Raw genomic sequence first — 14290 nt, forward strand, 5'->3', positions numbered from 1 at the left:
AATACTATTCATATGTGAAATGTTTCCAAGACTGACTCACAATTCCTGCAACTACTGTATAAAGCAGAATTTATTTTGTATAGTATACTTCTATCCTTATCTGTACAAATACATAATTAATACTGAAACTATGCTGAGAATGCTAAAGAACATATTCCAGCAATTCCTAAAGCAAATATTAGCGTGAAGAATATTCTTCCTAATGTTCAAGAACTGCTTTAATTTTTTGGGGATTATCTTAGCTAGCATTTTAGTTCTCGAATGGAAAGTGAGAAAACCTCCAGACATTTTTAACTGGAGTCAGGTCTATGCCATTAGGCGCTGATGGTGTTGGCTTTTAAAGAAATGTGACCACAGTCCTCTGGCAAGATAGGAATTAAGGAAAACACTGCACTGCTAAAGCTAATTTTATTCAGAATTATTGACTGAAAAATGATGAGGAAGGTAAAAAAAACAATAACTGGCTATTTCCAATGTGAGCTCTCCAGGAGATTCAGTTCCAAGAGTTTTTCACAATTACTTACGGCACCCAGCTTCATCGTCCCCACTGCGACAGTCTACTGTAAAATCACAGACTCTCTCCTCATGGATGCATTCCCCACTGTGACAGCGAAAGGAAGACGGTGGGCAATGAGGTGGAGGAGGAACTGTGGTGGAGATATTTGCTGAAAAATAAATGATTTCATGTTGGTGAATTGAAAAAAGGCAGAAAACTAAAGCAATAATGAAGCTCAAAAATGAATCTTGTATTGTGAAACCGTGAAAACTAAATCACTGCAAATGAGTAATCACCCAGAGATTATGATTAAATTACCACAATAAATTAAACTACAGTAGTTATTATTATTGTTGTTGTCATTGTTATGCAGTTAATTTACTATTTATAGGCTATTATAAGACATTTTTTATTTTTTTACATTTACAAGGAATTTTTTTTAAGAAACCATTGTTGAATAATTATGCTATCAGTAACTTACCCAACAAACCCAACAAAAATGAAACGAACAACCTATTCAGGACCACATATTCCACTTAAAAATCTTTACCTGCAGTGATTTCCCAGCTAGCACTCTTCTTGAAGGTTTGGCTTCCATTATCTTTTGCCAAAGAAACAACTGTGTCTACATGGATGAGGTAAAAACCAGGAAGGATGACTGGCTCCACAGTAACAAATCCAGGGAACCACTGACTTTCTTTCACCCAAAAGGAGGCTTGGACTGTAACTTCACTGCCAGTGGAAATCTGTTTGACGGACAATTCGGCATTCCCGTGCCCAGATCCAGTGAGGGAATGGCATAGATAGAGAGAGCTGTTCAGTGCAGACTTGAAAGAATATGTGCCACTGACATTCTGGTATAAACTAGGTGACAACAAGATGAAAACTGAGGCAGGATAGTCAGTAACAACTCCAACAAAGGCCTTGCCATTTTTGTCAATTGTCAGTCCATGCTGATGTGAAAGAGACTGATTTGTAAGAAGCACGACCTGCCCATAATCTGTAAGAAAAAAAATATTGAATAAGAAAATTTTATTTAATGAGATGACATGATTCAAATATACCAAAATGATTTATCCTAAGTACAGTTGTGGGTTTAGAAGCAGTTGATAAAGTTGAAAGGCTACAAGTGAAAAAAAGAAGAACCCTGTCCTGTTACATGCATGGATTTTTGTAAGATGGACACATTACATCTCACATTTCATGTGCTGCACAAAACATGTGTAGAAACATAGCATTGGAACCACATCTGTTGCTCATCTAACTGCCAATAATTCTATTGGTTTTCAAGTGAACAGAATTTCAGATAGTGTTCACATGCATTGTTTACATATACTGCAGCCACAATCAGGCAGTTTTGATCAGAGAGGATCGCAATATTGATTTCAGGGTGTTTTTTTAAATTACAATATCAATTGATTAAAACTGGTGTTTGACATTTTAAACCTGGAATTAATATTTTATTTGATTAATTGCTCTATCAATTTCAGTCTTTGAATTATAGCATGTTCATGAGCAACTAAACAGTGCTAATTCCATTAAATTAATAAACACATTACTTACAATTATAATTAATTATAATTAAGTTTCACTATATGCTTGTGTCGCAGTTAAACATTTTCTTATAAAAGTAGAAAGCCTATATTTAATTAATGGGAATATGATGATAACTGGATTCTACAGAATATTTCAAACGTTTCAATTATTTCAACTTCTAATTGTAGTTAGTAGTGGTCTGAAATACTACTGGTATGACATTAATCTCATGAACAACCAGGCCTTAGCCCACTAGTACTGGCTTTTTGTTTGATAGAGGTGTCTTTTGTCTTCCAAGAAAAACTAGTGACAGGATACAAAGCAGAGTTTGTGGTTTGTGAATGGCAGGTGATTAGTGCTGTTGCCTCACAGCTCTTGCATCATGGAATTAATTTCTGCCTGTTGTCCTGGTGGATGAGAGTATACAAACCTCTGTGTGGGGTGTAAATGCTCTCCTCACATTCATGTAGACCCTCATCAGGTTCTCCGGTTGTCTCTAAATTATTTGTGTGTGTGCCCTACCACCCCTATCAGAAATGCATAATTATCTAAAAATGAGGGATGGAATTCTAGTTGTACATTTAATTTTAATTAAGTGCAGGCTGCTGTGCTTAAGAACATTATTTTAGTGTTAGACCTTATATTCATGCAAGAAGTCCAAGAATTTAAATCTGGCTTTTAAACAGTTAATACTTTATTGTTTCCAAACTGAGGCTTTCAATTCTCAGTTTCTCAAAGTCATTATTGCTGCAATCTGTAAATTGAACTGTGATGAAACCAACCAGGTTTTAATTTAATCAGTGCAGCTGTTTCAAGGTCTGTGGTAGTTTGAGCTGTAAGAACAAAATAATGATTGTGCATCAAACTGTTTCTGTAGCAATGACAGTGTATCTGAGGCAAACTACAGTTTACAGTGATAATCACTAGGTTATCAATTAATTCATTAAAGCTTGAATGAGAACAATTTGTGTAATGGGCAGTCTTTCACATAGGGGTACATGCCCATATTACATGGGTATACAAATTAAAGCACCAGATTTTCTGGTGCAAACTTTAAAAAATCTTTGGTTTGTGATTAAATTGAACACATTTCAATTTAATAGGTACTGTGGTGCAAAACATAATTAAAGGGTTTTCAAATATGTGGATTATGCTGGCATCTTGGTTGAATCAGCACCCCAATATTTAACAGCATATTTGTTCCAGTATCACTATTATTATTATTATTATTATTATTATTATTATTATTATTATTATTATTACAGTACAGAACATGACTGAAGCTTCAGCAAAGGAAAGACAGATGTGTAAAGTAGGCACTTTTTCTGAGAAAGCACCACTTGCCTTTGTGCTCTGTTGTGGTCTCAGGGAGGGATACATTCGTAGAAGAACACTGTGGTGCCACACTAATATCATCTACAGCAATGGTTGCATTAGCTGAATCGAGAGAGGCCTGGAAAATTATCTGATATGAAAAGAGAAAAATAAATAAAATTCACAATGCTCACATTTCCATTATTATCTTTTACCATACAGAAGTTTACAAATGTATATTAAGGCTCCAAGCACATTTTAATTAAAATGAATGTTTTTTACTTTAAAGAGTAAGTCTCATAAGATGCTCATCAGACATACTTTCTCCCTTGTTAGCACTTGTCTTTCTAAAGTACTGCCTGCAGGACTGAGAGCTGTAAACACTGCAAAAACATACATGTACAGATCATGTACATTGTGTTGTGCACACCTCAAAGAACCACAGCATGCTGCCCTTTTAAAAAAATATTCTGTTGTAGTACTACACTACTAAACCTACCACGTGGAGCAGTGAATGCTTAAAGTGGCGTGTGAAAGCATTTGGGCTGTTGCCAGAAAATGCCTGGTTTTAAATCCCAGTCTGTGCCTAAGCTCTTAAGACAATCTTGTTCCAATTATAGAATTTAAGTTGTTTATTAATTTTAATAATATTAAAGTATGTTAAATATTAAAATAATAAAAAAGAAAGTAGGGCTATTTTACAAAACAAAATCAGTTGGATATATAAAATATAGGTTATTATTATACTGTAACTTGTTGCTGATGTGATGTGCCTCTTTAAGGTTGAGAAAATCTGTATTTTGTCTTAATGCAAATTTCAGTAATTAGTAACAGCGAACAATTTAACTTCAAATTTTGACTATGAAAAATATATTTCACACATACTGTACTGTAATGGCTTTAAAACTATACGGTATCATACTGTATATAAGGTATATTTATACAGCATACGATTACACTGTGGTTTATTGATATGCATGCTAGTGATATGACTTCATGTGATTCATGCATGTGGAATGTTGGGAGACCTAGCGGGTGTTTTGTTTTAATCATACTATAGATTTGTCCCTGAAGTATACCGTCCAAGGTTTCAAAATTATAAAAAACAGCTAATTTTGTTTGAAGAATTTAAAATCTGTCTGCCTGACTGTACTGTAGCTTTCATGTAATTGAACAGTCACCTTGCTTTGTGTTAACACACTGCACAGTGAACAAGTCAAAGAAACTGAAGCAAATGTTAATAAATAAAGTGGAATATGGTACTACAACAGCTATATACGTATATTATATTTAGACACTCAAATTTATATTGTTAGTGACATTAAGAAAGTTTTTTTAGCTATCAAAATTTCTTTAGTTACATGATTCCATATTAATATTCTCCATTAAGTGAATTTTAAAAAGTTCAGTTTTTACAACAATAATGACAGCAGTTATTCATAGAAAAGGTTAAAAATTATAGCTTTTTATAAAGTTATACTTTTATAAAGTATAAACTTAACATAGTCATAATGAGCACAAGAGAGCAAGTTAAAGACTTGCATAATTTTTTTTATAAAGAAGGTGGAACACTGTTTTTTTTTATTTTTAGCTACCACTACCAGCCATATACAGTATGTAAAATATATTTCTATTTCTAAATTCATATTATTTATGATGTTCAGGGATGCTATGCTTCTGTTATTTTATGCTCAGCTACCTTAATTTCCCATTAGTTGTAGAGTTCCATATTAATATTCCATATTAAACATGATCAGGAGAGAAACAAATTAAATGAAGCAATCGTTTCACTAACATATAATGCACCACAAGTGCCACCTATTGATGGTCTTTGGCCAATTATATAACTCAATGCGCCGCAATACAGGTAACACATTCTGAGCGACTGCATCTACAGTATATATGATATGAGACTTCACATTTAGTTTACAATGTTTTTCAGACTTAAAAATAGGGGACACCCTGATCTTTTGGATGTCTTCTATAGCCACTTGCCATGCGTTTTCTCACAATAGGCTTTTGAAGCTAATTTTTTATGTGAATTGCATCTGAAAAGTAAAGTACATTAAAAACTGTATATATACATTGAATTATACATTGTTTAGTATATTCAATTTTTTAAAAAAAAAGTCACTCCAGCTGAGCTAGGAATACCAACGCATTTGTGTGTGGAGTGAAAAAGTAATAGGGTTACAACTGTACCATTATAAGCTCATTGTATTATTATGTTTATTTGTATGATTAGCATTTGAACTGCTTGACTGAAAGTTGAGGGTGATTTAATGGATGTGGACTGCAAATTGAGAAATAAAAGTTGGGAAACCAAGGGTTTAGAATACTTATGGATATTTATGTATTACATTGTTTTGCAAGATTTGTACCATTTATTTTGTTGTTTTGTTCATCTAGATAGCACTGTTTATTATCTAAAAAAGTAGTGCTCTGTATTAATAACAAAAGAAAAGACTTGCATCAAAAAAAACAGTGAACATACCTCCATACCTCATACCTCATTTAACATCTGCCCAAAGTTTACATGGCACTGAATAATGGCTAAAGCAATAACTGCTCTACTAAGAGCCTGGCAAAGTGACTACCTTCTCAATGTGCCTTTTGAAAAGGTTCACTGGAGATTTTGCTACACAAATCCATACAAATGTAATTACTTAAGAATTTAAACTGTTTACAATCGTAACTCAGTACTCATTGCAAATGTTGCATAAATATTAATCACTTTTCTATCTGTTATTTCTTGTTTTAAAAAAGAAAATACTGTGAGGGCTTCAATCAAGCAAGGGTTTCTACACTTTACTATCTTATTCTGCATCCTGAGACCCATGCAATAATGCAAAGTGTGCTAAAGAGGAACATCTTCAGAACCCTGTACTTTGCAGGAACAGATACAAAAGTAAGGTCAAACACCTAAACACTGCAAAAGTGAAAGCATCAGAAAATCTTGTAGATAAGCCAGTTATGTTGATATCTGAAAGATATGTAGCATTTAGATAGTAAACAAAACACATAATGTAATAATTACCTGCTGAATTTCCCTTACACTCGGTCTCAATGACCTTTGCTCATAATACTATTCTGTCTCTACAATCTTAATTTGTATTCCCTCTTTAAGCACCCACTAAACTAATTCAATTCAGCCACTTCATTGCCTCTTATTAGCAGTAATAACTAGAGATTTTGGTCATGTAGTTTACTAAAAGTGTTGTCTCAATATCCAGTATTCAGGTGTGGCTGCATGTATTATGCAATTTCAAATTCCAGGTAACTCTGTCATTGAGTCTTTTGATTTTAGTTAAATGAACTAAAAGTTCCATTGAAATCTATTCCTTAATCTATTTAACACTAAACATACAGCAAATACATGGGTTTTCAAACTTCAAACTTCAGTGTTAATTTGCCTGTGTGTTTATCACACTCAATCCATACTGTTTTCCTCTCTGGCCTCATGCTACGTTGTTATACTGTGCACTATTTGGACAAGTACATTTCACACCAGGAGTTTGTGTCAAATACATCATGGTCACCTCTTATTTCATGGGATCAATATAACAGATGTAGGATAAAATATTGTTACGCTTATTTGAAGGGGCTATTGGATTGTCTGAGAATTTATAGACAATGGTTAACATCTAGTGTCAATATCTGCAGTTCTTTGAAGCTTCAAAGTATGAAAGGAACTGAGGTCTTTACTGAGCTGTACTGGGTCTAAGACATATTGATTAAAGGAATCATCTGGTTTACTTTGGTTAATTAAGTGCTTGGTAAATCATTAAGAGTCATCAACAGTCCAGGATGAGAGGATAAAAGACAGAGACAAAGAGAAGGAAGGAGATGGGATGGACAGAAAGATATAAGGAGAAAGAAGAGACTGGCCAGGGAGATCCTTGTTCAAATCAGTCTTTCAGACCAGATTTGAGTTGAGTTACTGTAAGTTTGAGTTAAGAACCTTGTTAAGAGAGCTTGCTATTCTGTTATTATAGGAAACTCTGATTTCCTGTATAGAAAATCCCTATGTTAAATATGATCTGTCCGAGGAACAAGTAATAGGTTTATTCCATGCTGAAAAAAAGAAGAAAGAAAACACAACGTTTCGGCCGTGGAGCCTTCTTCAGGTGTGAGCCTTCTTCTTCATGTCACAAGGCTCCACGGCTGAAACGTTGTGTTTTCTTTCTTTTTTTTTCAGCATGGAGTAAACCTACTGTATTACTTGGTCCTTTGCAGCCTACGCATGCTGACGCAGCTACCCACCTGAACTACTATGATCTGTCCTAGTCAATGGATGCATTTTTAAAGTAGGGAGAAGTAAAGTAAAGTTTTTCTTTACTTTATACCATCCAGATTCATGGAGACAGATTTAACTTTAGGTCATATTCTGTGTAGTTTAGAAGGCAGGTTTATCAGTTTTTAGGTTGTTTTGTTGGCTTGTGAACCATGTCACAGTGAACCATGAAGCATATGTATAATGTATGGAAGGGCATTTAAAACCAAGGATGCAACCTTCTTTACACAAAGGGTTGTACAGTATGGAATATGCAGCAAGTTACCCAACCATGTTGTTGAAGGTGATATCCTTCAAAAAACACCTGGATTAGAAAACTCCTTTTACTGGATGTTTAACTACCAAACAGAGCTCAATGAGCGGACTGCTGTACCAATGACTACTGAATTCCTGGTTACTTAAAAGTGTTTGAGTTCAAAACAGCACAAAAGTTTAATTTTTGCACACTGTGTAACTTTAGAGAGCAGCTCTTTTCTTCCTTTGTTTGAAGGATTAGGTGCATATGATACATAATAAACTCTGCAAATGCCTTTTGTGCTGTGTGCTAATATTCTGTATATGGACACCAAAGACAGTGGCAAGCCTTCTGAGCTGACTCTAGATTAATTCGTCTATTTAGATGAATGGGTTTCTTTAGAATCTGTTTGTGATATTAAAAACTCATTTGATAAGCTATTGTTTTCATTTATTAACATTTATTAATCTAAAAAACAAATGTACTAATTACAAAAACAAAAACCGCAAGCAAGAGAAACCATTTCTGTCAGAAAGATGCCAGTGTGCTATATGCTTTCCAAAAGACAAATATCAATATTACTTTATTTTATTTTTAAGAAGTCCAATAATCAACAATCAGTATTAATTTATCTGGCAGACAATTTTATCCAATGTGAGTGGCCCACTGTATGTTCCAAGTTCTAGAGCTTGGAATTTGACTGAAGTGTTCTCAGTGAAGAATCTTTCTCAAGAGTACAATATCCCAAGTGAAAAATCCAGAGCTCATACCAGTTTTAGGTCAACACAGCTGCTTACTGGTACTGTAACTCCTTTTTATATTTAAGTAGCTGCACTGTTATTAGTATTCTGTCTGATTTGCTATTCCCACCCTAATTGCTATTTGGCATTGTGACAGGAAGAAGACCTTGCAGGGGTACCTGGCGTGCAATGGGAAGGCTTAAATCACTGCCCAAATGGCAAAGTAATTCCAATCAATCAGGCACTCATCCATGTACATGAAAATGAGCCTGAGGTGCTCACTTAATTGAGAAAAAGAACATTTAAACAGCCGCAAATGGGATCTGCCTAAACTATATACGTGTCAATTTAGCCCATCACAGCATATTAAAGGCAAGTTAAGGAAAAGAGAAAAGTTATCTGGAGGTCATATACTGTACTGTAGGAATGATAGCAAATTGGGCACAACTTAAAACGTGGCATTTTGTGTGCCACCTAAATGAGGAGACTTTAGCATTTAAGAATTTAATTATATAAGTTAAATGAAAGAATGCCACTTGCAGTTTTACAACTCTTATCTACCTTATGTCCCTGACCTTTTACTTTCTAAAAATCAGTTTAAGACAGTAGCTGAGGACGTCAACAGACACTGTAACAAGAATCACAAAACTTATCTCAATCCCAGTTCAAATCTGAGAAACAGATGAGCATACTAATCACAGACAATAAAAGCAATTGTAACAAACAAAAAGAACAACAAATAAAAATTACAACTAATGTTACTGGATGTTCAAACTTACATTTAAAAACCATTATAGAGGTACAGTAGATACTGTTTGTTTGTGTAAAAAATACGGAAATTCATTAACCAACCTAAGAATCACAGAGGTTTAGATTCCTCAGATTTACCTGGAAGGGAATTCTGGTTTCCATGGAGGTGGGCTCTATATCTACAATTCCATTTGTCCAGGCTTTCATTGTGGGCTGTGTGAAGTTGGCTAGCTTCCTTAAATCACCACCCAGAGCAGTCCTTGTGAAGACTGACAGTGCTGCTCCATTTGATAGGTGGTACCAAAACCTCACCTTTCAAAAGACATAAAGGAAGACAATGTCAATTAAAAAAAAGAAAGATTAAAATAAATTACTGTACATCAGGTGTTAATTTAATCCATGTTTTGTGGGAAAACATCAAAGCCTTAAGAGGTGTCAAGCACGAAGACACAAGTAAAGTAACTGTAGGAGCTTTCCATTTAACTACCTGTAAAAATACCTGTATCTACGCGTGCTGACGTAGCTACCCACCTGAACTAATATTAAAATGGCCTGAATGAGCTCAGTACTGCTTAAGACCCTAGAAGTGGTTCCCTTTGCCACCCCTAGAGGTCACCCCAGCTTTAACCGGACTACTCAGACTGACGATTGAGGATGTAGACACCCTCACGTCTTTCTAGGGACTTGAGCACTTTGTATGTTTCATGTGAACCACATTCTCAAGAGATGAAACTCAAACTAAAAAAGTACACATTATGAAAAGCCAAGCCTTGCATTTGCAAAATGTCCTACGGAGTGTTGGCATTGCTTTTGTTTTCTGAATTGTATGTTTTAGGTGATTTGCAGCCACTGTGTACAGCAATGAATTACAATAAAACGGTCGCCAACTAAACAGCTACTAGAACAGATGGACAGTGGTTTCGGGGGCTTTACATATTTTAAGTTTCATTACAATGGCCAGTGTTTCATTTGGGATTTGGTGTTTTCTGTTTTTTTACTTTTCGTGCTTGTTTTACTTTTTAATCAAGGTCTTCAAGCCTCCCTGGCACAAACCATTGACAATCGACGAAGAATGAATGACAAACTATTTGCCTGGACACTCATTAATTACCACACAGTCAGTGGTGACACATTAGATTGTGTGGGGAGCTTAACAGGCTGGAACAGACCTGGAACAGGGGGACAGAAAGGAAGCACAAGGATCAAAAGGAGAAGGGACAATGCATTGTAACACCTGGTCAACTGCATACTGTTCCTTAATTAGTCCCAACTTGTTAGGTCTGCCTTCCCCCTGTGATCACCTCTCCCAGCCTGTCATTTTAAGTCCTCGAGTTATGTGAGGATATACTGTATAATCCTTGGCCAGTAGAGATGTTGGGGGTCACAGGACTGAACACAGAATTAGCCTCAGAAATAATGGGGACTTAACAGAGAGAAGCAGAGGACGGCTCAGGCATCATCTTCCTCCCCATACCTTATATCCGTTGTGGAGAGACAAGTTGGGGGGGGGGGGGGCATAATGGAACAAACTATTTGGGTCTGTTTATATTGAAAAGGATGGTTAGGATAATAAAAGTACTACACAGAGTTTTGCTCTCACTTCAGTCAGTGCAGCGGAATGAGCCACATCAGAAAACAGGACAGATCTGATTTCAGGACAGTAATGCTTCTGGATTTTCTTTTTGGGACATACGATTTGGATTACTAGGGACCATGAAGGTAATTTGTTTCTTTTTGTATGCATGAGTTGTGTTCTTTAATGGTGTAGTAGCAGTATAATGTAATTGCTAGAGGAATAAAACCAGCCATTATGCAGAATAACTGTCTTGTGCTGGGTTGTGGATGCTGGTAGTTCTGGAGGATACAATGGACCTTTTGTAGGGAGAAGGCCCCAGCAGCTTCAAATTGCTAGATGGTGTAGTAGACTACAGATCCTGCAAATGGTGGTGACTATATTACTTTGACAATTATCAATTTTAAATTGTTAATATTTTCGGATTTGTAATACCAATAATGTCCATTACACAATCCAAAACAGTACAGTACCTGGCATGCAAGAGAACTGGCAGTCTGTTTCTGTAATATGGGGCTACCAAGATGAGCCACAACATTCTGGTTGGAAAGCACGCTCCCATTAACATAAAGAAATGACCCTGAGAATAAAAATGTACTTGTTATTGTTTTGGATTACATACAAAACGTGCAGTGATTATTTCTCATCCATTTTGGCAATGGATGTAGTATTTTCATAAAGTTCACATATATAGTACTCTTAATAAAACAGAAGATATATTTACTGTGCCTATTTCAGGCTTTGATGTGAATCTATTTTCACTCCTTATCTTGCTAATAGAAAATACAACTGAAGTGTAATTCTACTACAGACTGACTGAAGTTCATGTGCACCTACATTCCTTTTTCTATGCACTTCTACACATTCTGAGTTCTGTATTACTGACCACATGCTTTGTTTGTATAAAGCTGATATAATTCTAAAGTTTTAAAGCATATTCTGTTGTATTTCTCTTTTCCAGTTTGTGTACATGTTTATATCAGCACAAAGACACATACGAAGAAACAAAGGAGATGCAGCCTCTTTCCATTTTCAAACATCTTGAAATTTAAGCTGTTTATACAAGATAATTGGCTAATGCCATTTTTTATTTTTCAGGACCTGAAATATCCATGTCCTGTACTGACCAGAGCTGCTATTGGTGGTGTGGTCTGTGCCAGGGACTTCTTGGTTGAATGAGGAATTCCCTTGTGTTCTGATCCAGTCAGCATTGTCTGAAATCAGCTGCTCCCAACCACACCAGTCAGACTCAAAACTACACCTTGTATAATTGCCTGGAAAAAAAACATTTTTTAACATGACAGTTTTAAAGTAAAAATATCATTGGTTTCAGCATTAATAATCTAAAGAAATGAAAGACATGACATGAAAGACTCAGAGTGAATTAGAAAAGATGGTACAGAAGTATAATGTATTAATATTTTATGCTATTATCAGATTTATTTGTGATCCATTGGGATGCATCCCGTTAACAATTAATAAAGCAATCAATATTCTGAGATAGTCTGAACCATTTTTTAAACTACCTGCTGCATAGTTAAAGCATTTTTATGTTTCTGTAATAGTCTGCCAGGGAATACTCAATTACATAATCCATCAAACTTTAAAAGCATCCTCACAGATAAGACAGATGGAAGAAGGACAGAACAGCACATTAACATTGCAGTGACATCAATTTAGAGCATCAGCATTCTGTACAACTAGACTTCAGGTGAATATACCAGCCTCCATGCAAGTGTCACTACAACAGACCAGAATTATTAGCAAAACTCTTTCTTAACACAATACATCAATGGTCATGTCAAAAGAGCCTTAAAAGCACATAAACTCAGAAGCCTTTTAATCTTTGATTTCCAGCTATCTAAAGGAAATAAGAGATGGGACTCACACCTTGTCCAGAATAAGTTTAGGATTAGAATTAGGATATCTTTCATAATTTATTTAATTTAATAGAAAATGAGTCAGATACTTTATCTCAGATGTTTAATATAAGGATTGCAACCGGATACTTTAAAAAAGCTTGAGGATTTCTAGCAACACTATCTGACTGACACATCAGATGTTGCAAGCCCAGAAATTTAATCATGACATTGGGGTTAACACCCCTACTCTTTTAAAAAGGAGTTGGGACTTCAGTTGAAGGATTCATCTAAAAGATTGGTCCTCCTATAGCACTATGTCCCCAGTTACCATACTGGGCTACTGGTTTAAAAATTATGGCCTTGAGGAAATATTGCCATCAATTGTTCCATTTTCAGCACTTTCAGCTGCAACTTGGTATTTCCTTGGTGTCCTGTCCTCACACAGTCCTGGTACAGCCTTGTTTAACGTCTAACATTAAAATGGAGGCTATCAACATTTAATTAGCATATTGGAAGTTTATAAATGTGATATTTGAAACAATGGAAATGGTCCAAGTATACATACAGTGTACAGTGTCTGTGTGTGGAGTCTGTGTGAATATACAGTATACACTACACTCATGATCTCAGTAGAGATTGTGTACTGAAATTGTTTCAATATCCTTCAGATAGGATAAAAAGAAGTAGTAAATACAAAATAACATGGAGAAGTTATATGTTTTACTATACATTATACTTATGAAGCCATGTAGGAATGTCTCAAGAGAAATGGTTTCCCTGTGCCTCATAAGTTGTTTTCTAGGCTTCCCCCCCCCTCCATATGATGGCGATGTGCAGCTCATAAGAGATGGGATACCAGCAAGCAATGGAGCAGGTATCAGCTGCTCATCCTGCTCCAGTCAGAATAATGAATGAAGAAGGAGGTAGTTACAGGTATGACCAGGAGCACAAGTCCAAGGAGGAACTCCACCAGATCACTCCAGCATATGCTGAATCTTGGTCTCCAGGCCAAAACTTTTCTTTTCCAACAACTACAGTCCCATCTTACAAACAGGCTATTTATTCTCCTAGCATGAAATATGGGAAAGCCATTTTCTACTACAGCAATGGCAGCTTCTCTTTCCCAGATAGAAGGCTGGAAGGGCCTCACATGGCATCACATACTATTAATAAAAAAAAACCATTAATAATACAACTTTTAATAATTAAATAGAAATTGAAATTAATTATTGAAACATATAAATAGTATATATGTTTACTATAGCATACTGTATATACAAATAGTAAATTTGTAATATAAAAAGCCTTTCTAAAATATAAATTAAAAAAAATAATCTCCACGTATATTGACAGTAGAAACAAAAAGTTCTTGTTCGCCATATTCCTAACCTCATTACATAGTCAGCTGAAATTGAAAGGGATATAGAGTCAGAGATAGAGAAATCATTCACAGTGACTAAATAAAACCATAATAAATTCCCTATTCTCTT

The 14290-nt window shown here is 35.3% G+C and overlaps 1 protein-coding gene across 1 annotated transcript in view; it reads right to left on the bottom strand.

Annotated features, from left to right (window-relative positions):
* malrd1 (MAM and LDL receptor class A domain containing 1) overlaps positions 1 to 14290 on the bottom strand; it is a 170356-nt gene that overhangs the window by 118602 nt on the left and 37464 nt on the right. The window contains exons 12-17 of the mRNA XM_088918156.1: positions 12066 to 12212; positions 11412 to 11518; positions 9504 to 9677; positions 3377 to 3497; positions 1047 to 1496; positions 525 to 665 (exon numbers count right to left, since the gene is read on the bottom strand). Coding sequence (XP_088774282.1) covers positions 525 to 665; positions 1047 to 1496; positions 3377 to 3497; positions 9504 to 9677; positions 11412 to 11518; positions 12066 to 12212 — 1140 coding nt within the window. The remainder of the gene's footprint in view (positions 1 to 524; positions 666 to 1046; positions 1497 to 3376; positions 3498 to 9503; positions 9678 to 11411; positions 11519 to 12065; positions 12213 to 14290) is intronic.

Source organism: Atractosteus spatula, chromosome 6, assembly GCF_055471065.1.
Source record: "Atractosteus spatula isolate fAtrSpa1 chromosome 6, fAtrSpa1.hap1, whole genome shotgun sequence".
In the NCBI taxonomy this organism is placed as follows: domain Eukaryota; kingdom Metazoa; phylum Chordata; class Actinopteri; order Semionotiformes; family Lepisosteidae; genus Atractosteus; species Atractosteus spatula.